Raw genomic sequence first — 27,412 nt, 5'->3', positions numbered from 1 at the left:
TGTATGCATTATTATTATTATGAGGGCTGAAGACAATAAGTAGTCCCTAAATGGGTGACATTAAAAGAAATATCAGCACATGCTGTGGAAACAAATACAATGATACCAATGTATCACTGTGATGATACAATGATACCTTTTTTCCCCAAACACAACTTTGGCCCACTTTACCCTCAGTTAAAAAAAACAAATAGAGAAAATACGCTCACTTTCAGCTTTATTAGATTTGAATACTGTGCTTAACCGCCAAGTACAGACTGGACTTCGCTTTGGATAAGAAAATAAAAATGGAAACAAAAAGAAGAGAGAAAGCACTTATAAAATAACAAAAATGTGTTTTCTTATTTAATAATTAAAAAAATAATCTTTGCAAGACATTACACACAAAATTCTCCTAAAGCTCTCTTCACTGAGAGGAATTCAAGAGAAGAAAGCAAACAGGAACGCCACCATTTTCACACTGAACTGATGACTGGTGTCAAGAAGATGAGGTAAATGTTTTGTTGGGGGAAAAAAAGGCACAATTTACAATCAACCGTGCCATGTAAATCCATGTAATAATACCAATAATAATAACAACATCATTATTATTGTAATCATAGTAAGATTAATAATAATAATAATAATAATAATAATAATAATAATAACACCATAACAGCAATAGAAAAAATATGCAACAAAAATACAGACTGAATTTTTATCTTACAAGTAATCTTCCAGCCCTATTGTATTGCCTGGCCCATCAAAAAAAAAAAAAAAAAAAGGAAAAGAGGAAAAAGAAAACAGTCCCATTTGAACAATGCAGTGTCCTGCCTTATTCTTTGCTCAAAAGAGTCCAAGACTTCCAGTGGTATCCAACCACAGGCAAAGGGCTAGAATTGTCTGGAGTGGTCAAAGCATTTGCTCTGACCAACCGGCTCAGTTTGGAGGAGCTGCAACAAACTATCTGACAACCAGACATGACACACACAGTTTTGATGGGCCAATGCAATCGTCATGGCAGAAAGCGCCACAGCCCTGGCACATGATCATAGCCTTAAGTCGGCAGGAACACTTGAGAGCCACTTCTTCTGCAGCACTCTCCGCGAATGCCTGAATGCTAAGTGTAGCATTCTGGCCTCCACTGTTGCTGACACTCACACGTGGCCTTAGCTGCAGCACACCATCGGCTAAACTGCGGGAGAACCCGTTACCGTCCACCACGGACACATTAGCTGTATAACTGAAGCTGGATGAGGACCCACCGTTGCCCCCACTCTGCTGTAGTTTTGGTAGCTTGCCATATAGCTGGTAAGGGAGACTAGAGGCCAATGAGGAAGGGGAGGAGGAGACAGGAGAAGCCGAGGTGTCTGCTTGGCGGGCATATGGATTTTTGACTTGTTCCTTCTTGGCCATTCTAACAAGAGACATTTCCATATTTAGCAGTCCTTCCATAGCTCCACCACCTCCATGAAAATTGTCCAGAGGCTCCTTTTTGGTTATTACAACAGAAGTATTGCCACTGTTTGGAGCAGGCAAGTTTTTGGTCAGAGCTTGTTGGCACGAAGGGCGTGAGGAGACTTCATTCTTTACTGTAGCTACAGGAGACAGCTGTTGCTGATACTTTTGATGCTGAGGTGGTTGGGGTTTGCTCGGGCGCCAGTTAATCTTAACAGTAGGTACAACCTCCGATGGACAAAAGTCGCCATGTGGAGGTGAGGGAGCATCAGGTGTGGTTCTGCACACAGACTGGGAGAGATTGTTAGGATGCTGTTGAAAGCCAGCTGGCCTCTCTGGAGTTTCACCCCTTGGAGGAAGAGGTCCAGGGTGCTCTTTAATGACAGCTGATTCATAAACTGGAGCATTCTGAGAGTTCACATCCATTGAGATTCTAGCAGAGGAGTTTGAAGGGAGGGATGTTATGACAGGTACTGCTCCGGGGGGCACTGCACCTCCGGGTTGTTGAGAAGTGAACTGAACATTTGCGGATCTTGGGCTAGCTTCCTCAAACAAGCATGCCATTCGAGATGGAGTAGAACCCGGTGGTGAAGAACCAAAGTTCCGACCAGGTCCAGGAGACACTCGGGTGGATGGGACTTTGTGCTGGAAGTCAGATCCACCAGTTTCTATAGGTCCTCCTGACTCAGACGGGCCTCTAAAACGTGGTCCCAGATTTCTTGGAGGTTGGCGACTGGTTGAGTTACTGGCAGGGTTACCTGGAAATCGATTAATTTCCAGCTTGCTGACTAAGTGAGGCTGGGGTAAGACCTTCTCCAAGGGTAGGCTGCCCTGAAGAAGTTGGGTTACAAGAGGGTTGTTGGCCTCTACAGAGGAAACTGGTCGAGATGAACCTTGGACTCTTCTGGCAACGGGAGGAACTGCAGAATTCTTTAAAGCAAAATCTTCTCCAGGCGCTCTGCCGAGAGGTTTGGTGTCATCATCTGTTGAGACAAACAACTTCAGTCCATTGCCATTATCATTCAGTCGTAGATTTCTACTTTGGTCCCTCTCTGCCTGTGTCTGGTAAGCTTGCACTTGGGCTTGTGATGGTGCAGTGGCAATCTGGTCCTGAGCATGGTTTATAGCATGGCTATGAATTTGATGCTGCTTGTGGGGATGAATGATGGGCTGGTTTGGCACACCATTAGGGAAGCGAGGCTGAATGACAGTTTGAGTATGGTTGGGGTTAGATATATGGGCTTGTATGACTGGTTGCTGGTGCTGAGGAGGATTCAACACTGAAGTGAGTCGACTTGAGGTCTGAATGACAGGTTGATTCTGCGACTTTGTATTCTGAGCTTGCATGCCGTTACTATTCATCTGGGTTTCATGCCAGTCCAGTGTTTCATCCTCTTGAGTTTCATTTTCAAAGTCAGATGCTGTCTCCGTAGAATCACTGTGTGCTCCAGTGTCTTCCTCGCCAGCATTACTTGGTAGACAAGGCAGAGAGGCTGATTCATATTTGCCATCAGCATCACTTCCTCCATTCCTATGCAAATGTAGCATCTCCTCTCTCATGGAATGCTCTTCACTACTTTCTACCCATCCATTTCGGGCTGTAACAAGTGTCTCTTTGGGCATTTTCAAGTCTGAGCCATGCTGGATAACTCCAGTTGTCCCTGGTTGATGTTCACCACCATTCTTTTCACTTTCCCAGGATTGAGAAGAAGCTGCCAAGGTCCTGATGACATCCACACCCTGGGCACCAAATCTTGGCAGCGAGTCTGGTATAGAGGTGGGCATTAAAGAAATGGCATCATTAGATGCTGAGGTGCAAACAGGTGTAGTTGTTCTGCTCTCACTGGACTCTGCCTCCTCACCTCTCCCCTCTTGGTGACTGCAAAAAGACTCTGGTTCACTTGGCGTAGGCACTGGGGTGTCTAAGGTCTGCTCTGAGGCTTTATCACTTGGGCAGGCAGTCACCTCTTCCACTCCACAAATCTCCTCCACCTGATCCTGGGAAGCAGGGCTGTCAGTTGCAGGTGACGATAGCGTGAGTGTTTTCGGAGACTCTGATGGTGGTAGAGATGGGTTTGAAGACACAGAAGAAGGAGATGGTTCGGTAGGTGGGGTGGAGGTTTGAGGCCTGTCTGTTGAGTCTACACTGGACAGCTGTAGTTGTGCTCCAGACGAATAAGAGCTTGCAGGCGATTCCTGCTCCTCCAAATCAACTCTTTCTCCTCGTCTTCCTCCTCCTCCAGGTTCAACGGGACCTGGGTGCTCTCTCGAACGCCTCCCGCTGGAGCGATCCGGTATCCCAGTACCACCCCCCGGGCCGCTCCCCCCAGGCCCTCCCCCATCCCCAGAGGCTGCAACAGCAGCAGCGGCTTCCCGCTGGGCACGGGCTTGCTGTGCACGGGCCTTGATGTCCGCCAGGGTGCGCGCCCCTGTCCCAGAGCGCCGCGACCCTTCACTGGGGGAGACGATGCGGGGACAGATTTGGTACGTTGGCGGCCCCTTGACCCAGGGCGGTTTGATCCGGGAGAGCTGTATCTAGTGAAATGGGCAGAAGAGAAACACTCATATGAGTTGTGATTTACATAAATACTGTTTTTAACTACAACGAGGTGTACAAGAAACTAATCTGGAAAAAATAACGTGTCCAACATACCCGGATTGGCGGGACCTTGGGCTCCTCTGTTGTAGGTTGTGGCTTTTCTGAGTGCACACAGTCAACTGTGTTACGAAAGGACTGACGCTCATCCAGCCGCGCCCTTTTCTCGGGAAAGCTGGTGAAGGCCTGGGACTCGTCTGGCCTTCTCTTCTGCTCCTTGAGCTGAATTGCTGGACTTGATGTGGCAGGACTGGCAGCGGGGCTGCTCTCTCGGCTGCTTGTGCCAGTGCCTGCTGTACCAGTGGTAATGACTGAAGCCACATCATCCAGCGGGTCGGTAGCAACAGCAGCCATGGAGGAGGAAGAGGAAGAAGAGGAATCTGAGCTTGCAGCAAAAGTCTGTCTTTCTGAGGCAGAGGAGGGAGAAGAAGAGGGCGATGATGATGATGATGATGATGATGTTGAAGAGGAGGATGAGGAAGGAGAGGAAGTGGATGCAACAGCTGGTTCAGGAACTTCAGGCAACAGGTGTGTGGAGGCTGCTGGTTCATCGCAGGTTGAGCTTGTAGAAGCTGGAGGAGGTGTGGGTACAGGAGCAGGAGAGGGGACTGCCTCTGCAGGAAGGTTTTCTTCTGGAGCTTCCAGTCCGAGGTCTGTTTGAAGGACCACCTCTCCCTGAACTGCTGTCGCTTCTGGGACTGGTGATGCAACTGATGGTTCAACATCTGGAGTTGCAGTGCTTTCTGTTGTCTCTGCTGGAGGTACAGCTACTGTTGTAGTTTTGCAAAGTGTTCGCCGAGCTCTGCGTCTGAGGTCAGCCCGTGAACGCCGCCGGATACGGCCTTCCCTCCGTCTTCTTCCAACACTTCGCCTCTTGGGTGTAGCCACTGTAGCAGAATCAGACTCAAGAACTGCACTGGCAACATCTCCAGTATCACTCATTGTGAGCTTTAATGCCTCTTCTCTCGTCAACCCAGACCTGAAGAAATAAATGGGGAAAAAAATATTTTAAATCAACATAATAATTCTAGGAATTAAGCGGTTTAAAAATATTTTAAAAAGGCTATCGAACCTTTGGCCATGGTACTCCTCAAAAAATTTCTCCTTCCATGCTTCTACTTTTTTCTCCTTTTCCATCTCTTGCCTGAAGCGAACCTGCATCTCATGCGTGAACTCACCTTCAAGAGAGTAAAAATATTCCCATTTTATCCACCATTATAGTAAACTATCTAGAGTCACCTGTCTTGGTCAGTTTCTGTCACTTCTTTACATATATTACAGAAAAATACTAAGAGATTTACCCTCAGCTAGACGCTCTTTCCAGCTCTGGGATGCATGAGTGAAGAATTCATTATTGAGGGCCGAGCTGCTTAGCCGAGCAAGGCCATCAGGGCCAACCTACACATTAAAATAAATTTTACAATTTGGTGAGAAAAAAAAGAAAAGAAAAAAAGTACAAATAAATACAAATATAGCTGTAACAAGTGAAAATTAAAAAGCCTTTAAGAAACATACCTGTCTGTCCACCTCTGGTAAAAGCTGGAGTAGTTGCTGCTGGGAGTGAGGAGGAAAAGCAGCAAAGGTGCGTGTGTTGATGAGAGCACGAATGTTGGTGTTGACTAGGATGGAGCCTGGAGTCTCAAAATCCACCTCCACTCCGCCTCGATTCCTTTTCATGGGACCTGCAAAATAAAGTCTTACATTGAGCATACAAAAGATCATTGCTTAATGAAACCTTGCACGGCAGGGAGATATTTATGTAATATATTTAGAGCAGACTCTGGTCTACATTTACAAAACTGTGAGTGTATGATAATGTAAATTCAAAGCGCCAGTAAATCTAAATAATCAGAGGGTGTTATGGCAGAACTAATAAAGCAATAATAATAGTTTAATTCCACCTGAGCTATTGATCAATCCACACAGCTTTTATATTATTTATCAACTGAACATTACATCAGCCAGTGCTGCCATTAATAAACCAAAGCATAATGCACACTACAAAACATATCTTCAATGAAAATAGACATGTAGACATGACAGTCTCTCACTAAGCTGGTCTTAGCTAGATCTGACAGAATAAAACAAAGTACACTGACACTGGAAAAGGTGTTTGAGGTGTAACAGGTCAAAACACATGTTTACACACTTTGAGACACTGGCATGACAAGATACACATAGCAACCTATGTCCTTCATTTAATAGGATCAAGGCAAAAAAAAATAAAAATACACATACACCCTTTTTTGCATGCAACCATCCACTGCAAATAATAAATGATAAAACTAAAACTAACTGAATAATTGGTTATTTGTTTATTTTCCCCACTCCAGCCAAATGCCTAAATTTCTGGTTGGAAATAATGAAGACTGGGACAAAGTTTGTCATTAGATTGGCTCAAACTTGTTAGCTATTCACCCCCTCTGTGTAATACCTGGAAAGGAGTTATTGAATTACTGATGTTCTATGGAAAGTGGTAAGCAAGGGGCTAAGGGGTAGTAATTAATACATGGGGGTCCTTGGTTTTCATCCTCTGTACCTGAACGAAGACCACGTATGCTCTTGAAGTGCTGGGTGCGTTTCCAGCCCAGCTCGGAGCGGGTACGGAGAGTGGGGCCTGGACCCCCCCTAGAGCCTTCCCTGCGCCTCCCCGCTGCTCCTGAGGGTAAAGGTGGGGGGAGGATGGAGGCTGGTGAGACTCTCTGAGAACGAGTGAGTGTGGGTAGGGCAGCTGAGGCATTAAGGCTAGTGGCACTAAAGAGGCCAAAGTGACAGGCAAAGATTTGGCATGTGCGTGAAACACGAAAAGTCAAAGGGACGGATATCCCAAAGCACAGAGACAAAGAGGAAGAGGGGTGAATGGATATCTCTAAGGCACAAATGCAAAGCAGATATCCAAGGGGAACAGAGCATGGCTGACAGGACAAACCAGAAACACTGCTTTTACACTGAGGGGTATTGATGTTCAAGTGACAAACACGTCAGTGGCTTCTAGAAAAGATGCTGCTTTTAGTGCAAAGTTAACCAAGAAATAGAGGAGGCGGCTGTCAACAGGAGGGAACTGTGGGAAAACTGCCCTTGAGGAGACTGCACTATAAATGATTAGAGTGTGTCAGTGCATAAAATTACAAACACTGTCAGGCCACTCAGATATAGAGCATCCACAGTCAGAGGGAGCAGGTATACAAAACCACTGCAGAGATGGGGGAAAACAGAAAGAAGGGGGAGGAAAAAAAGTGAACAAGAAAAAGAGCTATTGTAACCTGATGGGACGTGTTCACCGTTGACCTTGAGAGGGGTGAGCACTACACGGGGCATCATCACAGCTTTCTTCCTCTGTCTCCCCTAAGAGAGATGGGAAAAATAATCATGAGCACATACACCCAGGTCCTCCACAGACATGGAAAATAGCAGCATGCTTGGAGGAGAATTGAAATGGCTGAGTGGCTGGCAGGGGATTGTGAGACTGACAAGAACTTTACTAATAAAATATTAAGATTAATGCAAGTACGAAGAATATAAAAGTGTGAGACTGACAAGAAGTACAAGCGTCTAAGTTCAACAATAAGAAAAGAAGAGAGGAGCTGAGTGGCTGGCAGGGGATTGTGAGACTGACAAGAAGTACAAGCGTCTAAGTTCAACAATAAGCAAATGAGAGGGGAAAAGCATGAAGGCACCCTTAAGTTTCAAAATCTGCTGATTGATGCCAGAGTTTCTTGTGGATTCAGTGCTTAAATCACAAAATATTTTACTGCATTTACTGTAAATGATCAACCAAGCAAATGATCTGTTTAGAACCTGATGATTTATTCAAATCAAGAAATCCCGGCCTGTAATTGAAACGACAGTGCAAAAAGCAAAAGGTCTTAGTCATGACTAATGTTGTCAGCGTTATCTGTGGGGTTTTCTTGATTTGACTCATAACGTCAACTTTCAGCACTTCACTAATGACTCATTTTCACATAGTGACGTCATGCATTCATCTGCCTTCTGGCATAACTGGTGATCTGAGGAGGAGTTGAGTGCTGTGCATAAGAATGATGGTGAGATGGAAATCCATTCTTGGAGGGTCCTGCATGTAAAAAGTAGTTATGAAGGTGATGGTTCAGTGCAAAGGTGAAGTTAGGCACTGCTGGTACCTGTGAGGAGCGACTGAGTCTTGTCTGTGGTTCTGTGGAGCAAGAGGCACTGGAGGATGTCTCATCCACAGAAGCTGGAACAAAGAGGAAACAAGCAGAACATCCATCAACAATATTACTGCAGCAAATCACATTTTAATCCTGTTCTTGTGTTAATTTGATACACCGAGAGAAAAGGAGAAAAAAATATACTGAGAAATTATAATTTTGGTAAAATAGTGTTTCTCATTTCAGATGCTCATTAAAAAGATCAGATTAAATATACACCTTTACAACTATCTACAGCACATTACAATGTAAATACCGTAAGTAAACATCTTCATAATTCAATAGTGTAGGTGCAGTGAATTATTGTAATTTCTCACGTGTTATTTACTGACACATGGGCCTAGGTGAACATTTATGTTTTCTTTGTTATGTATTGTAGGTTGATGGTTTGGTATCGGGAGTAGAGAGTACGGCAACCTTCTGTTTGCCGTGTGTTGCGTTTACATTGCATTTGTCCTAAATATGCTTCACCACAATAAAATGAACATATATACATATATATATATACATACATATATATATATATATATATACATACATAAAAAAAATAACACACACACACATACATACATATATACATATACTATATATATATATATATATATATATATACACACACACATACATATATTATATATATATATATATATATAAAAACACAAAAAAATATAAAAACTCAAGGACACACAAATACAAATATATATATACACACACACACACACACACATACATATATATATATATATATATATATATATATATATATATATATATATATATATATATATATATATATATATATATATATATATATATAAACGTGTTTTTTCATGACAAATAAACATGTTTTATATATATATATATATATATATATACATATAGGGATGAGTGCTTGTAAATGAGTTCCCCCACTATCTAGCCTCTCGGTAGCTACTGGTTGTTGCTAATGATAAGCAATCACTTGTCATAAACATGCGATATTCATTGATTATAAACTGCTCTGAACCCGTAAGCCAATAAAACATGCAAAGATCAAATTTATTTACTAAAATCCCAGTCTTTTTAAAGTATAGTCATCATATTAGGCTGTATTGCAATTCATGTCTATCTGTACTCAAATGTAAGACTTTATCAAAAAGATCATTAAAACTTACACCATTCAAGATATATGATTTTTGATCAAACTAATTTTAAAACATTTTAAGAACTTGCAGGAACCCGATAGAATAGCAGCTATTTCCTGACTGATCAGATTCTGAAAAGACAAAATATTTATCATTGTATACTTTTATCCCCCACATACCATTTATAATTATTTAAAGAAGGTAGTATGTAATTTATACTTTGCAATAGGTGGTAAAGGTGCATGTATTCCATTCCATAAACTTTCTAAACCAGAGGAAAAAAGATAAATACTGGGTTCCAGCACCCAATTCAGTGGTTGAAAAACACATGCAAGTACTGAATACTTGTAATTGCCTTATAATGCTTATGACATCTAGTAATCTTTTGCATTTTTTAGTTATGGTGAATATTATATATATATATATATATATATATATATATATTTTTTTTTTTTTTTTAAAGATACTGCTGATGTCTAGAAACATCAGTCTTTGAAATACCATCCTTCCACATCTATCAAGAACAAAATGAATCAGATTTTCACACAAATTCAGAAAATAGAGCAAATGTGAAATTCATTGTCATTTCCAGGTATAATCTTGCACGTATTCTCCTTCACGCAACACACAAATACATGTTCTAAACCACTCTCATCTAGGTCACTGCGGGATGTGTCATGTGCTGCAGTATCCATGGCAACACACACATCCAAAGCAAAAAAGAAATCAATGTCTCTCAGGCACAACATGCTTCTTAAGCTCAGGGTATTTAAATGTTCATCACCATTTGGAATCAAAGCTTTTCTTAAAATGAAAATATGGGGCCTCTACTTTTCAGTTCTTTTATACGCTTCTTTAATTTATAAGCCTGTTCCACTTACTGGAAAAAAGGCTGAATGAATCAATTCTGGGGGGAAAAAAAAAAAAAAATGAAAAGAATGAATAGTCCACACACCATCATTTTCACCACTAGCAGCAGCCGTCTCTGTGGAGTCACAACTCTCCTGCTCTGCTCCTTCAACTGTTGATGTGGTGGATGCTGTTGGAGTGCCAGTCCCATCTCCAGACTCATTTGCAGTCGGGCTCTTTGTCCACTGAAGTGCATTTTTCTGTAGGCATCAGTGGGTACATGCAGACACAGGATATGTAGCTCTTTCTTTGCGGGTTTTGGCATCATAATCCAGTTGCAAAACCAGAGTGAAATGTGTAAAGCACTGAAAGGAAGCTAGAGGGATTTATAGACTCTCTACCTTTAGGGTAAACAAACTCATCCTTCCAGGAAGCTTGAAGAAAATACTGTTCTTCACTCTGTCTCCTCTGACCTGAGAGTGAAGCATGGTGACCAGGCAGGCTAGTGGAGCTGTGCCACTAATGAAAGATGGAAAGTAGGGAAGAAATGTCTAAGTGCTGCTCAAGAAAGTAAGATTAAACATAAAAATACAATAGATAATTAAATTCATCTTACCTTCTATTTTGGGGTGAAAAGGGTTTGAGAAAAAGAGAGAGAGAGAAACACAAAATAAAATTTTACTCAAACCCAGTAAAGACGCAGCAAAAATTTACTCAAACAAACAAATCTCAAGCATAAAAAAAATTATTCTCAAAAACAGTACATAAATATTCATGAATAGTTTATACTAGACCTCATTTCTTTGAGCCCCTTTGTTTGGATGACATGCAGAATCTGTTTGGGTGTCATTGGGGCATCAGAAAAGTTCTCCAGAACCTGCAAGAGGTCAAACAAATCACATCAAATCAAATCAACAACTATACAATTTAGTGTACATTTAACTCACTCATTCATATTACGGATAGGAACAGTTAGGGATAGGTTGGTGGGTTGCATGAACAATCAGTTGTTTAAAAAAGCAATTGTAATGACAAGAGAGACTCAAAAACAGTTGCATGTCCAACTGTATCTATATGAACATAGCTGTGGCATTTAAAGAGAATGAAAAAAAAGGACAGTCTGTGAGGGTTTTACTGTGAAAACCACTTAACAGTTAAAGCACAGAACACTCTCAGCTTGCCAATTACAGTGCCACAGCAACTCATACTTATTTTAAGACCATGTCAGTTTTTACAGAAACACTCAGCTTTCTTCTGTTATGTCCATATTACACAGGTTCTGCACAACATACAAAGCATAACATCGACCTGCAGCTGTCACACACAGCTGAGTAGTTCCAGGCATAAATGACAGGCTTTTAGCCTGAATGACTAGCAAAAAAATAGGAAAGGAATTGTGGAATGGAAGACGGATAACAATACCAAACATTTCTCTCTCCATTTATAAAGAGCAAATTATTTCCTCCTAGTCCTGGTGCACAAGAGCATGTAACCTTCTGCCTGTATGGTGGTTAAAACGGGAAGCACTGCTCCCGCTGTGCTGTGCTCTACTAAGTCTAGAACCAAGGACACTGGAAAAGGAAATGGAACAGCACAAGATACAAAAGAAAGGTGCACTAAATTATAAAATACAAGGTTCACTTCCTGCAAGGAAGCAGGCACGAAAAACGTCAAGCTATGAGAACTACTAGGCCAATGACAAGAAAAACTTTCCAGTTATTTATAATAACAAAATTTGAAGTGTACAAAATGTGATTGAAAGGAGAGGCACATTTAAGCATTGCTTCTGGAGAGTCATGCATTGTGCCAGCCTGGTCTTTATTCCTCTCACTCCAGCCATTTTATGGTATCATAGGGAATAAAAAAAAATGGAGTGATATTATACACCATCATAATTCAGAGAACAGAAAACATAGCTAATGTTTCTGCTCTTAAATATATGTGGTTCGGTATTCTTAAAGCCATGATAAAACTGAAGTAGCATCTTCATTGCTTCCATATTTGGGGCGTACATCTGAGTGAAACAGATTATCCAAAGAGAAAAAAAATAATAAAGGTCGGGACTTTACTTGTTGATTGGATGCAGGTAGATCTGAATGCGAAGTTGCAGTTTAAGAAAGGAGTGAGGTGTATGCAGATGAAATAACAGAAAAAGTCATTATTTTAATATTATTATTTTATTATTAAACATGCATTTAGAAAAGAGAATTTCAATTTCATTCCAACTTTGAAATAATGTATTAAAGGGATATAAAAGGGACCCAAAAATTATTTTAATATTATTATTTTATTATTATTATTTTAAATAACCCGATTAACCAAAAAGTTATTGAACTATTTTAAATAATGCGGGTAACCAAACAGTTGTTGATCCCGATTGACTTCAATAGTATGGAAAATATACATCCAAAGTTTTGTTCAGGAGAAGAAATTCATACAGGTTTGGAACAGCTTAAGGGTGAGTAAATGACCATTTTCATTTTTGGGCAAATTATTTCTTTAAGTAGTAGGCAAACATTTTCTGAGAACTATCTAAGACTAACAATATTAGGTAAAAAATAACCTGAACCAAGTGTAAAATAATCTTTTTAAAGACCTTACATAGAACAATTCGTCACTATATGGATTTCAGGAATAAATATCCAACAGACTGGGCAAGGGGTTAAATTTACAAACAAAACTCCTGCTGGATGAAAAGGCTCTGATCCTCATTTAGCCTAAGTCTGTGACATTTTCCTTGTTCCCACAAACATCCAAACCATTTGTAGAAGACCCAATATTAAAACCACAAAAAACAAACCACAGCTTCACCCACATCCAGAATCAGGACTAATGAAACCAAATTTTCTCTCACAAAAATAGGTTCTGTTTTTTTTAAACACACCAAGAATGGCTATATACACTGTTACAATCACCTTAAGCAAGGAACTGTCGAGAAGGACCAGAAAGGCTAAAATAGGTGGCCTGCTTTACATTTCCTATTGCTTCCAAGAGTATCGCCAAGATGATCTGATATACAATGGCCTTGAGCCCAAGCATCTGGCTGCATCTTACTCCCAAAGCTGCCATTTCACACCGCTGCTTTTGTTTTAAAGTCATTATATAATTCTGCAATGCTCTTTTAAGCTCCAAGATCATTCACACAACTGAATCATCTAAAATATCGGATCATCCTTTAATTAATGAAATTCTACTTTCACATTTAAAGTATTCAGTCTATTTGGTTGTGAGTGTTCCCTTTTGCCTGCATCTCCCCGAGAGCCTGTCCTAATACTACAGAAGAGGAGCCAGACCACAGACAATACATTAAATATACATTCATATGAGATCAGAAGTGGCTTTACAGACCTGGCATCACATTTTTTATGAATTATAGCTTCTAAACTGTGACATACATAACACAGCATTGTAGTAAATGATACAAGTTGTTGTTTCTCTAGCACATGAGATCCCCACCCAAAACGGCACCCTTTGAGTTTCAAGATGTACTTTTACCAGCTAGCACGGTCTGTGGCTCATCCAACCTTTCTTGCTCTTAATCTCAAACTAGCCACAAGTTAAATTGCAGAAATGACTAAAATCAAAGACAGTCTGGGCTGTTTGGGCGGATCAAATTCAAGAGCGAGAACTGCCAAGATCACCTAGAAAAGCAGACAAAGACCTGACAGACATAAATGACTATAACCACCTAAGATTTTTCATAGACAAAGCAAAAACAGGTTGATGAATTCAACTGCACAGGCTCATTTTGTCTGAGACACTGTATTTAACATAAGGTCTGGTACATTCTCACATTTATCAGGTCTGTTTCTACTAAAGCTTTTTATAACATCACTAAGATTAAAGTCTAGAGGTCAGACACATGAAGAGGCTAGTTTTTGTGTGAAACAATACTTACCGTGACACATTTTCCATTTAATCTACACTAAATGTAACAAAGAAACTAGGATTATGCAGATAATCTAAGAAAAGCATCTTCCAAAGAATATAAACCACAGGATGTAGAATTTACAGTTAATATGCCACAATATATGCATGACAGACCAATTTTACACACCCTTGGACCACCACAGTGGAGAATAAAGGAGAAACCCTACCATCACAATAGCAAACCTGTTTAGTCTTAACATATTATTTGCCACAATGCATGTTTTGATCCGGAGGTGTAGCATTAAAATGCTTATTGACCCTAATAGTCATTTTATTTATTTAGTATCCAAAACTGCATAAGATGATCAATGGCATACGAGCTGGATAGAAACATACAAATATGGCCTGCTACATTTTAACACAGTCACTGCTTAAAACAAACAAGTAGTACAAAGCAGCATTTAAGACACAGATTTGGTATATAAAAGTCTTTAATGACAGACAAGGATCCCACAATGGGTATTTTCAGCATTTTACTCAGCTCGCTAAAAGGAGCCCTGCAAACAAAGGGTCAAACAGAAAGAGCAGCTAATTCGCTAGGCTACCAGCAAGGGCTCTTTCATTCAAATGGGACACACACACTAGAAATGTGACGCTTATGTTGACAGGGTAGGTACAGGACCGTGGATTAAGAGCCACGTAAACACAAATGTAAAAGCCGGGTTATGAAACATCACATACTGCCTTCAGATACACAAAACAGCAGCGGTGGCGGCGCCTGCATGTGTCCAACCCGACAACAGCTCGAGCCCACCGCGACACAGCTTTGTTCGCGGCTCCCGTACAACACCCCTAACCACACGCACAGGGATTAAACCGCTACAGTTGACTTAAAACGATTAATATATTACCATACGAGCTGCCTCGGCCCACGTGCGCTCCTTCTTTCTCTTCTGTTTGTCCTTCATTTCCTCAGCGTTGTCGCGCGGGTGCGGATTCCTGCAGCGGATATGAAACGTGTTCGTGATACACGGCAAGCCCGCTAGCGTGCTAGGCTAGTTGCAACACCAAACGGGTCTTTGATACCCTTTCGCTCCAAGTACTTGCGTAGTCGCTCTGTTCAAGCACGCACGCGTTTCCGTATAACGGCTTGCCAAAAAAAGCTGTCGGTTGTTGCAGCAGCGGCGTTCCAGATAGTTTTTGTAACGTCTCGCTGGTTAAACGGAGGTAAACAGAGACAGGGAGAAGAACAGGCAAGCCCCAGCAGCCTTTGGCATACTGCAGGAAATCCTTGGTGAATGCAAGACGAGGAGAACACAACAATGAGGTCAAAGGTCAAACACACTGCAGGAATGCAACACAAAAACAATTCTCCCCATCCCCCACTTTTTCAGTCGCTCCTACAGCCGCGGCTCATCTGACGCATCTGACGGGATGAGGCCACGCCCATTGTTGTGTGCGGCGAGATCAAACGTGATTCATGTCAGCACGACACATATATAAAATACTAGAATTATTGTTTTTTTGTGCTTTGTAAAGTTTCTCTGGTGATTTTTACTACACAAAAAAATCGCACACTTATCAAAGCATTATTTAAGCAAAAGAAATCACTGCAAATAAATAGTTCTACATGCAAATTAAAATACAATACGTCATGGTTCCGTGGAATCACTACGGATTCCACGGAATCATTATATAGATAAGTGATATTAACCAGTTTTAACAATAGTAGAATAAGCGTTGTAGTTAAATAGCAGCTGTACTGTCATGTTTTACATGCTTCCTTTTAAGGAGTTTTCACATAGATTCATCCTTTGGGTGGGACTTTAAAACCGTGTATCTCTTAACCTGTCATGTAAAATGTTCACATAAAGTCAAATCTTTTATTTATAATTGTCATAGCATAAATAGATATATTACCAGAAGAATTAAATGGGTAAAGAAATCTTGCTTAAATGAGTTACCAAACAAAGTCCCTCAAAAGGACTTTTATGGATTTCTAGTGTTTGACTGAGGTGCACCTTCATATACGACCTTAGGACTTTTATTTTGAAAAGTTCGGAGGCGAATCACCGGAAAACGTAACTGAAATCAATAGAACACAGTTCGTTTTAAGGATTGTTTTTTTGTGAATAAGAAAATGTTATCTCGGAGTTATCTAAGTTTTATTGATTGTGATATAATGAATATATCAAACAATACAGCAAAGATCATGTTCATGTTATAGGTTTTAATAATTTTGAGACACTGCGGGGCTTTTGATAAGCGCCATCTTTGTTCGGGGCAAAGATGCCGAAAAGTTGTTCTGCATATAATTGCACAAATAGGTACAATAACAAAAATCCCGAAATCACGTTCCACAGGTAGGTAATGATGGACAGCTTACTTTCAAGATGATTAAACACAACCTAAATACATTTCGTAAGACATTTCATCTTTATTCCTTGCCAGGTTTCCTTTCAGTAAACCATCGGTTCTGAAACAATGGTTAGAGAACATTGGACGTGATGACTTTCAGCCAAGGAAGCACATGGTTATCTGTTCACTTCATTTCACCCCTGATTGTTTCAGTGGTTTGGGGAACCGTAAAAATCTATTGTGGAACGCAGTGCCAACTCTCTTTACAGTCCCATCTCAGGATACAAAGGTAAATAAGGTCACAATATACATACATTTTAATACAAAATGTGTTTTTCATCTTAGTCTCGTTGTCATCTTTGTGCCGTCAGCAAAATAATTGTAGGAAGAGGCTGAAGAGAGCTTTAAAATCTGCTGCTGATAAATGGGATGACACAGCACCTGACAGGACACCTCCTTTCACTGAGGATACCAAAACTGAGCAGATGCATGAGGATGCTCAGCACTCTCACAGCAATGAAGAGGCTTACTGTCAAACCACAAAGGTGAATCTTTTATCTTACAGCCTACTCTTATATTCCTGTGTCTATATAATAATAGTTATGGATTAAATGCTTTTTTGTTTTTTATACAGGATTTAGCTGCCACAGACCACACCTATTCTCTTTTGGACCCATGCACGACTAAAGCCCGTTTGTTTAACGTTTTAGATGCTAACAGCTGGCTACAGAAAAGATTGCAGACCAAATGCAGATTGATAAAAAGAATGAAACTCAAACTGCAAGATGCTCAAAGAGAACTTCTGACTTTGCGTCGACAGCTCAGATATAGATATACGAATCGCCAAAGATATTCCGAGCTCTCAATGGGGAAGTTACTTCAAGACCTAGTCAAGCAATAATGAAGACCTCGGGTTGCACAAACATCTTTGAGCTTTAAAGAAGCCTGAACTTTTGGTCATGGAAAATGTGTTCAACAAATATATTTCATGAAAAGCAGCAAAAGTGACAAGTTTTTTCTTTAATTGGACAGATATGTCCAATTAAAACTTAAATTACTGTGCTTTTGACTTGTGTGAAAATTTTTAGGAGAACATTTCTAGAATAAATGGTAACATTTTACAGGAAGGTCCCTTTCATTAATCTTTGTCAGCATTAGTTGATAAAAATATAAAAGTTAATTGCTAGTAGCTCAGGTCCATCAAATATTACCAGATAAAACTTCTGATTTTAATAACGTATTAGTGAATGTTGAAATGAACATGAACTAGTTAACTGCTGTTAAACAGAACCTTATTGTAAAGTGTTATTGACTTAATTCAATCAAATGTCACCCTGCTGAAAACATTTGAGGAAACATTGTTGTAAGTTTGCTCTATTCTTTTTCTTTTTAAATAAAAATCATGTACACCATTCAAACACAATATACGTTTCCATTGTTCCTTGAAGATTTATTTAAAAAAAATGACAGTCTATACTTGCTGCAAGTGGTAGGCCATTAGTTAAAGTATAACAAACACCTTTGAACTCCAGCCAACAATTATAGATTGTCTTTTTTTAACATCATTCAAATGGCAAGTGTGCAGAATGGACACATTTCATATAATTATACTACTCAAAAATTAAACAGGAAAAGACATTCCATACAGCCAGTCTTTTAAATAAATGATTAGTCATTTATCAAGACAAATGAATTTTCTTGCATAAAGATCCCAAATACCAAAAAGGCAACAAAAATTTAAATAACCCAAAGACTGTAATGGGGGTTTAGATCTTCCCTGTATGAATTATGGCACTAAAATGCATGGATTAAGGGAGATACAAACAGAGAGGATGTTCCACTAATATCCCTTCATCCACTGCTATTCAAGTCTTTGGACACAAGGTGGGAGACTAGCCCTACATGAAATTTAGTGTACAGTTCACAATACCGGCATACTGTGTGCATTGGCCCCTTCAATTCCTATGACACTGCTGGCAGAAGTGAAGTACGAGAGGTGGGCCTCCAAATATTAGACTCGAGGGAAGGGATGAAAGAGAAAAATAATGCAAATGATTAAGCAGCCAGGGTTTCACTAAGAACATGTTTTGCCTCCTAAACACTTGCAGGATCATTTATTTGGAAGCTGGTGGTACAAAAAGTCAGATATAGAAAGAAGGCTGACAGCTGGGGTACACCAGCTCCCGCGGGATTCAGTGAGTCGGATCAAGCAGCAATGTTTCTGTGTGATGTAATGAGGGTAAAATAGCTCTCTCTGCTGAGTGCTGATTACTGATTACAGGCACCGTTGTGGCTCCATATTTGAGGAGGGCGGCCTTTGTTTAAAAATGGTTTTAAGGCCTACCAACACAAAAATATATTTGTTGTTTAAGCTTTTTTTCTGGGAAAAGACATACTTATTCATGGAAATCCAGTGAATTAAATGTTCCAATTAAATGTTCTAATTTGCAAACAGACATCATGTAACGTAATATTTAAAACAGCAACAAAATAAAGGATAAATAGGTATATGAAGACTTTTAAGGGCACAGAGTTTTTCCAGGGCACTACTCCAGAACATCTGTGTCTCATCAGTCTATACCAGTCCAAACTGTCCCTTTCAGCTGAAGAGATACACGTTCCTAACTGTCATTATCAATCCTGTGTGCTACAAGGGAGAGGAAAGACAAAAGAATATGAGATTTTAAATTACAATTGGGAATAGCATTCATCTTTACTGGTGGTAAACACAATTAAGCATTTGCCATCATAAAGTCAGGATATTACAAATTAAAATAAATGCTCTAAAACAACTGGTGATTGTTTTGTCTGGTTTGCGTACTCACATTGTTTTGGTATCCTGAGTGCTTCTGTGTCACCACACAGAACTTGGTGCATCACGCCTCTGAACTGATACAGCACCTTCAGACTCTTCTCCTCAGCTACACAGGGGTCGTAGAAGCCTGGTAACCCAGCCTGAGGACATGCATGCAAAAACAATCAATTAATACCCGCTACAGCATTTAACATTAGGGGTGAAACATTTCAGATTGCTCAAGGTATGTTTTTTGTATCTTTTTGTTTGTTAAACATTTCATGCAACAGTATTATAGTGCAACATTAGGACAGTTGAGGCTTTTTTTATACATTAAGCTATATTTCAAAACTACAAACTTTTTCTTTTTTTTAATTTCAACATTTATTGGAATATTAAGGAAACCTACACTATAATCTATAATGCTGAAAACAGTTCTTCAGGTTAATATATTTGTGGAAACTGATACTACTTTGATGATCAAAGCTCAAAAGAACAGCGTTTATATGAAATTGTAGTTTTTGTGACATAACTGTCTTTACTGCCAGGGCAGTCGTGGCCTAATGGATAGAGAGTTGGACGTGTAACCCGAAGGTCATGATGAGTCTCGGGTCTGGCAGGGATTGTAGGTGGGGGGAGTGAATATCCAGCGCTCTCTTCCACCCTCAATACCACGACTGATGTCAGACCCTTGAGCAACCCACCGAACCCCCAACTGCTCCCCAGGCTGCCCACTGCTACGGGCGTGTGCACTTGAATGGGTTAAATGCAGAGCACAAATTCCGAGTATGGGACACCATACTTGGCCACACGTCACTTCACTTTTTTTACTCATTTTTTATCCCTTATTTGTCTTCTGGACCAAAACCTATGACAAAGCAAGCATAACTGTGCTTTACCTTAGAGGCTTCTGTGAGAACGAGCTTGGAGTCCTTCACCAGGCACTGTAGAGGCACCGTCACATCAATGACCCTTGCCCTTTCGTGCTTCCGGCTGTTGTCTGTCACAAACTTGCCATACCAGGCATTGAGGATGATCAGACCTGGTACACAAGGAGTTTAAGTCACCAATCCTCACTTGGCAGAAAGTTCAAATCATAGTTTGATCACGTCCAATGCTATCGGGTGTTTTGCGGTCATACCCATTCTGGACTCTTCTGCTTCGATAATTCTACGCACAGACTCTTGCATCAGCAGAACCTAGAGAAAAGAGTGATGTCAAATAAGACTGCTTGTATATGCACATAGTGAAGGCACACATTTATCACCCTGACACAGCGACTGATGTGCAGACAGGAACGATAGCCTGATGCTAACTCACTGTTTCTCTAAACACATAGACCCTTCTGTGAAAGTTATGACCACTTTAAATGGTCATGCATTATAAATTCTTTGCAGTGTATTAAGACATTATGAACTCACAGCTGCTTCTGCCTCTTGCTTCTTTTTGGCAATGTCTGATGCCGAACTCTCCCGCTGCTTCTCAAGCTCCCTAAACAAAAGACCAAAGGTTCTATTTTAATTTACTGTTTTGCTCTTTTACTCAGTTTCACAACCACTTAGACGGATTTCAGTCTATTATTTTCCAGACTCACAGGGGATAAAGGTTGGAGAAGAGTGTTGAGAAGTGAACTGGCCAATAAAAGACAACAAAATGAAACATGTTAGTGTGACTCTGCACATTTAATCAGCTAAAAAGGCTTACTGTTCCTGCTGAGCACGAAGGTAAGGTCTGATAACTAGCCGCTGGATCGCCAAGTAGAACACCAGGGGTCCGACAGTGGCATAAAAAATGGCGCTTGGTAGAAGCTGGTCTGTTAAGTGAATAGGGAACAAGTATGTCTGGCTTGCTCGGTTCAACCTGGGATAGACAAAAATAACATGATTTCAGAGCTACTGAGAAACTGCTATTGGAATATAGCCTCAAAATGATCAAAAGCATTTTACTTGATCTTGAGAGAGACGCCTTGAGGTACTCCGACACTGACAGTTGCGCCCAGGATACTGTGTCGACTGATCTTAGTTTCAGCACCATATTCTACCACCGTACCGAAAAACCCTGACCTGCAACACAAGTGCTGTTATTTTACCAGGCTAGAAACAGAAAATGAGAATTATTAAGACAGCTGGTACTGATCAGCAACAAATAAACTGCAGGTCACATGAACACAGAATCTAGCGTATCAGACAGATGCTGCATTTATACTGCAGGGACAAATACACAGATTTTCTGTTTATTTACATGCAATAGACCAGCTAGGGAGTCCGAAGCAATACTGCAGAGTGTTTTCTATATAATATTTTAAAATCAAATGTGAAATAAGCAAACAAAAATACAGGGCTAACCTAATTCAATTACAAAACAGCTCAAACCAAAGTTTGCAGATGATTAAAATAGGCAGTACTAATATGATTAAAAGTGATTTTCAACATGTATATGGTTTTCAATATACAAGCATTAAGAGGTCAGACAGGGTACAGATCTGATTCAATCCAAACTAGATGCAAACCTTGTTTTTTAATTTTTTTACACGTGCAAATATTCAAGATAAACTCTGTGCCAGATAGGGTGCAACTATAAAGTACAACAATGATAAAGAATTTGATTAAGCAGAACTCTTCACAGCAAAAGTAATGAAATAATGTAAAAATAAAAATAAAATAAAAATACAACTTTATCAACAAATAATTATTTTAAAAAAAATTGTGCATAAGCAAATATAGGCTGAAAAATTCTACCGGTACCTTTTTTGGAACTACCTGTTTTAACTAACCAAATTCATGAACTATCTGTTTAAACTAACCATCTTCTTTTTGGTTAAAAGTCCAAATGTAGCTATATAAAAATACAACTACAATCTGCATCTATATGCAAAACACAAAAAGACAAAGGCAGCATCCACAGATACATACTTGACAGAGCCCTTGATCTTGGTCTGGTCATCATCCTGGAATTTGTGCTGGTAGCTCATCATGATAAATGTGTGTGGAATTCCCAACTATGGCAATAATAAAAAATCATGAACAGTGGTTGAGAAAAAAAAAAACTGGAATAAAGATCAGGTGGTCCTGTGCAAAACAAGCAACTGACTTGCACAGCGAAGGTGAAGTGGCTGCTTTTGGTGTCCCTGACGATGCTGGTGTTCATGGAAGACTGAGTTCCCCAGCGCCACTGTAAATAACCCATAGTGTTTTTGTCCAGGTGGCGTGCAAGCATAGTAGTGAGCCCCGGCCGTATGCCGCGGGATGAAAACTGCATGCCACAATGAGCCGTTGTGAAGCTAAAAAACACAAATATATCTTCAATATACAAAGGGACAATAGTTAAACTAAATTTCTCAAACACAAGATGTGCTATACTCACCAGCGTGAAGTTAAGTTACGGAAAATTTTTAACCCCAAGAGAGGGCCATGTGTGTCTCCTGCCCCAAACTCAACCTGTATTATACATGTATGAATCATGTTTGATTAGAAGCTCAGCAAAAATGATAATCTAGTCCATTATTATGTAATGCATTTACTGAAAGCACTTACTTCTCCCCAGCCCTTTGCCGAGGTGACTCGCCGCAAGGCCAAGTTTATGTTTCCTCCCCCATTTCCATTGTGTGTGGAGAGAGAGCCGGAAAGAATGGCTGTGTCTGAGGTTGTCAAAGGGGCCTATGAGAGCAGAGATGGACAGTATATAAGCCCCATGACTGTATTAAGATCAGGGCCAATGACATATAAGTGCACTTCCACAATAAATGAAAGTAAAAATCTTTTAAAAGAAAGGAAATATCTAGTTTAAATCACAAGTTTCTTAGAAAGTATTTTTTTAAATTTAGGTTTCATGTTTGAATTTAATGGATTAAATATAAATATATTTTTATAATTCTATATATTTAACACAGAAACATACATTTCTTTTTTCAAAGTGAAAAGTGTTTCAAACAAATACAGAGAATTGTATACATGAAATACCAAGTCACTGTAATGAATGCATTTTTAAATACATAAATACAACAGGACAAAAAAATGAGCATTGTGTCATTTAACCATACACAGAAAGCATATTTATATGTAAACACTTGCATTGTTCCCTATTATAACTTCATAACTGACTGGAGTTAATATGTTTTCTTAAGTTTTTTTTTTTTTTAAGAAGTCTCTCATGCTCACCAAGGCTGAATTTTTAAAAACAAAATACAGTGAAACCAGTAATACTGTGAAACATTATTAGTATTTATTTTATATATATATATATATATATATATATATATATATATATATATATATATATATATATATATATATATATATATATATATATATATATATATTTATTTATCTCTGTGATAATCTGTGAAATCTGAATTTTAAGCAGCCATTACTCCAGTGTCACAGGATCCTTCAGAAATCATTCTAATATACTGATTTATTGCTAAAAAGACTGATGCAGTATATAATCAACAGTTCTTATCACACCAGAAAACCGCTGCACTACTTAATATTTTTGTGGAAACATGATTAATTTTTTCAAGTATTTTTTAAAAAACAGAAAGCTCAAAAGTACAACATTTATTTGAAATAGAAATCTTTTGTAACATTACACAGCTTTATGGTTTTTAATTCCATGCATCCTTTCTGAATAATATATTTGTCTTTCAAAAGAAACACAAAAACCTTCCTGACCCAAACTTCTGAACAGTAATGTATCTATGAGAATATACATCAGAAAAAAGATGATGTAAGGGCTATACCTCTATTGACTGTGATATGTGCATCCTGTTGATCTCAATGTGCGGTAGGCCACCACCACCACCAGAGATCTCTTCATAATCCTCCTCATAGCGATCAAAGAGGTCTGTTGCATCAATACCCACGCTTATCGTCCCCTGAGTGAGACAGAGAACAATCAGCGAGACCTGTATTAATGATGACAGTGACTGCTGCTTTGAGGGCATTAGGTCAAACCTTAGGGTTGGTCCTTTGCTGTAGTCTTCTCTCCTCTCTCTCTCTTTGAAGTCGCTCATACTCTTCACGGATCTCTGCTGGTGTTCTTTTCCTCTCCACTACCTAGAAATCATTATTGTGGTGAGCAGAAAAAAGATGACACAAACGCCCACTGGGAAAGTGATTTGCTTGAAATGTTATGGAAGTATGAAACGAATGCTGAAGCATTTTTTAGTCTTATGAATAGCCGACTTACCTCCCATCCTTCCACATCCAGCCCTCTTTTCCCATATATGTCATAGATTGCTCTAGATTGTGGGTCACTTAGTACTGCAAAAGAACAAATCAAAATTATGAAATATTCATGACTTGGTATTAAAAACTTGTTTTACTACAGAGAAAGCGTCCGTTAAAGAGATAGTTCACCCAAAAATGAAAAGTTTGTCATCATTTACCTAATGATGTTCCAAACCTGTATGATTGTGGAACACTGAAGATGATATATTAAAGAATGTTGGTAACTAAACAGTTTCAGTTTTCATTGGAAACAATGGGAACTGGTTTGGTTAACATTTTTCATAATATGTCATAAAATGCATACAGGTTTGGAACAACATGAGAGTGATTAAATGATGACTATCCCTTTAAAAACAAAATGCTTCCTTGACAGTAAAAACAAAGACAACAATGCAACAAAAGTGGCTTTTTTGTCAAAGGCTTTAAAAGACTGAGCGTGCAAAAACAATATGAGCGTGCAATACCTTCATATGCCTGGTGAACCAAGTTAAAAAGCTGCTCTGCCTGACTTTTAAGCTCTGGATCTCTGTGCTTGTCTGGATGGTAGAGCATGCAAAGACGTCGATATGAAGCCTTGAGCTCATCCTGTGTGGCCTGAATATAAAGTTAAACAGAAATCATTCATCATAAACCTAAATTACTAAATTGCTCTTGGGAGGACATAACAGAAAAAGGTGCAAAATCAAGCCCAGAAGCTTCAAGAAATGTCCAAAAACAAGTTCCGAAGTTGAAATCAAGACAAATCAAAATCCTTTCAAGGCTTCTGTGAAAACTTTAAAGTGTCATAAATGTTGAACTTTTTGTTCTGTTCCACTAAATTAGATAAAATGAAAACGTCAAAGTCACAATTTGATTACGTTGTATGCCAAAAGATGGCTGTCTGTCAGTCAGTCCATAACATTCTGCATAACGTCTCCACAGAAGAAAGTTATACAGATTTGGAGCAACATGGGGTGAGTAAAGGGTAGAAGATTTTTCATTTTTAGGTAAATTATTCTTTCTAATAATCTTAACAGCTGACAAAGACAAAACAATGCCGTTTAATAGATGTGTTAAATATAGTTTCCAAAGTTTTGTTGATAGAAGTCAACACTTTGGAAGCAGTTTCACTTTTACAGTTGAGAAGCAACAAAAAGAATCACCTACATAGTGTTTTCACTCAGTGCTTCTCGTTTAAGGTTAAAGAGAACAGAAGGCATATATTATATGCATCCGATCTATTAATGACCATGCAGTCAAATTCCTGCTTGAAGACAATGATAAGTAAGGGTCACGGTGTGCTGAGTGAGCCACAGCTTAACGACATGCTGTTGGATCCTGTTTAAAAGCTCGATAACTGAAGCGCCTGCATTTACTGTTCACTTGCGGCTTTCTCTTCTTAAGCTTCTCTGCTAATAGCAATATGGCATACCTCCCTGCGGACGTTTAACAGAGAATAATAATCATCATTGTCGATTTCATCTTCTTCCAAGGCCGCCGCCATATTTACCACCTTTCAACCCCGCCCCAGCGCCAGATCAAACTACGCTGATTTTTGGTGTGTAGAGTCGCAGCGCAAGCAGGGCCTCAGCGCCACCCTCAGGATGGGAGGAAAGACTGGGCAAAAGGATACAAGGAAGCGTTCTTTGGGCCTGTCCCAAATAGATATGTATACGGACCCAATACCCACACTTGTGGTCCTTTCTGTATTTAGATCGCAAGTGTTGGTCGAACTTTGGGGACAAAAACATGTTGTAAAAAATGCACAGAGCCTTATTTTCGCATTTTGCACTTTACAATAAACTTCTAAATGTTTGTTCAGTAGTCCAGGCGACATAAAAATAGTTTGTTTCATGCTTTATAATTAGGAAAATCAACATACTCATCTATGTACCAATAAAATATGCAACATTTTATATTTTACAACCACATTATGTGCTATGTAATATATAGCCTATTAATATAAATAAATATACAATAAAAATAACTCACCGAAAACTAGAAATTTCTCCCCAAACATTACCAACTTTCAATTCAAGTTTATCAATGTTCAAGTGTGTTTTTATTAGTCTACTGATGGGATGTTAAAAGTATGTTCTAATTTAAATAATTTTACGTGATGCAAACGCAAAATATAGACTTTAAGGAGCGTCATTCAAAAGTGTCCACAAAGAATATGTAAAAAATAATAAATACATTCCAAGTGAAGACTTAAAATATGTTTCTAGCAGATTTTTATTCATTATAGACATTTTATTCATGCAACGTTCTAGTTTAATTGAATTTATTCAGTTAAAAAGTCAACCGGCGCCCCCTTTTGGCCTTAATTAACATTCAGTTAGTTAATGGGCTGTGGTTGACGTCAGATCCAAGCTGAGTTCCATTAGTGTTTGAAAAAAAAGCCAATGATAAATCAGTGTCATGTCAGTATGTGTGCAATCATTAAATAAGTCCACTTGGATTTTAATTACAGACGAAAAAAATCAACTTCGAAAAGTCATAAAATCGAGTAGAAATGATTGTGATAAGTTTAATGGATGGAAACAAAGATGTTGTTGTGACGTAATGGTATTTAATTAAGGAGCAGATAGCCTGTGAAGACCTCTGTGTGATGCCTTGTGTGATACTTGGCAAGAATAGATTGCAGATGTTCCATAAGGAATTGTGCTGTAGTATAATTTTCAGTCCCTTGGAGAATTGAAGTGCCTCAAGAGCTGTTCTAAACCAACATTTTTCAAGAGCTTTATGTATTATTATTAGCCTTCTGAACACGTTTCTAATCCTAAATTAAACCTTTGCTACATATACATTAAGCTTGATTTATTCAGTCATATGTTGTTTATAAGTCACAATGTTATGTTTATTCCATTACCAGATAGACTGGCCCGAATGTTTTCTCCACGGGTCATTTAGAATGTTTTATTCAACAATCCAAGATTTTTCTCTTCGAAAATGAACAGATAAGGATTGGGAGAGCACTCGTGTTATCA

At 39.2% G+C, this 27,412-nt stretch overlaps 3 protein-coding genes across 5 annotated transcripts; 1 reads left to right on the top strand and 2 right to left on the bottom strand.

Annotated features, from left to right (window-relative positions):
• Window positions 1–200: 200 nt before the first annotated feature.
• LOC109048220 (polycomb group protein ASXL1-like) lies at window positions 201–15,494 on the bottom strand. 3 transcript variants are annotated; one of them, XM_042750266.1, is made up of 13 exons: window positions 14,975–15,494; window positions 10,988–11,070; window positions 10,810–10,812; window positions 10,595–10,712; window positions 10,300–10,453; window positions 8,173–8,246; window positions 7,297–7,378; window positions 6,573–6,692; window positions 5,549–5,715; window positions 5,335–5,431; window positions 5,106–5,211; window positions 4,091–5,012; window positions 201–3,966 (listed from the first exon to the last, which is right to left on the bottom strand). In XM_042750266.1, the coding sequence occupies exons 1-13, from the start codon at window positions 15,029–15,031 to the stop codon at window positions 943–945; spliced, it is 5,007 nt and encodes a 1,668-aa protein (XP_042606200.1). In that variant the 5' UTR covers window positions 15,032–15,494; the 3' UTR covers window positions 201–942. The 3 variants fall into 3 exon arrangements, with proteins under 3 accessions (XP_042606200.1, XP_042606199.1, XP_042606201.1); XM_042750265.1 differs by having other exon boundaries at window positions 201–3,972; window positions 14,975–15,493; XM_042750267.1 differs by lacking the exon at window positions 6,573–6,692 and having other exon boundaries at window positions 201–3,972; window positions 14,975–15,493.
• A 597-nt stretch (window positions 15,495–16,091) lies between these two features.
• Window positions 16,092–17,844, top strand: thap3 (THAP domain containing, apoptosis associated protein 3). The gene is made up of 4 exons (XM_019065901.2): window positions 16,092–16,426; window positions 16,515–16,710; window positions 16,793–16,966; window positions 17,056–17,844. Exons 1-4 carry the CDS (start codon window positions 16,353–16,355, stop codon window positions 17,320–17,322), a joined length of 711 nt encoding a protein of 236 aa, XP_018921446.1. The 5' UTR covers window positions 16,092–16,352; the 3' UTR covers window positions 17,323–17,844.
• Window positions 17,845–17,846: 2 nt separating this feature from the next.
• Window positions 17,847–26,010, bottom strand: dnajc11a (DnaJ (Hsp40) homolog, subfamily C, member 11a). Its single transcript, XM_042750279.1, has 16 exons — window positions 25,855–26,010; window positions 24,908–25,037; window positions 24,403–24,476; window positions 24,168–24,269; window positions 23,954–24,088; window positions 22,749–22,871; window positions 22,579–22,652; window positions 22,306–22,495; window positions 22,128–22,213; window positions 21,162–21,278; window positions 20,920–21,075; window positions 20,637–20,706; window positions 20,357–20,414; window positions 20,115–20,257; window positions 19,247–19,376; window positions 17,847–19,068 (listed from the first exon to the last, which is right to left on the bottom strand). Exons 1-16 carry the CDS (start codon window positions 25,924–25,926, stop codon window positions 19,043–19,045), a joined length of 1,686 nt encoding a protein of 561 aa, XP_042606213.1. The 5' UTR covers window positions 25,927–26,010; the 3' UTR covers window positions 17,847–19,042.
• Window positions 26,011–27,412: the final 1,402 nt, after the last annotated feature.

The sequence above is a fragment of the Cyprinus carpio genome, chromosome B23 (assembly GCF_018340385.1).
Source record: "Cyprinus carpio isolate SPL01 chromosome B23, ASM1834038v1, whole genome shotgun sequence".
NCBI lineage: Eukaryota > Metazoa > Chordata > Actinopteri > Cypriniformes > Cyprinidae > Cyprinus > Cyprinus carpio.
The sequence above is the reverse complement of the archived record's forward strand: the minus strand, read 5'-3'. Positions and strand labels throughout refer to the sequence as shown.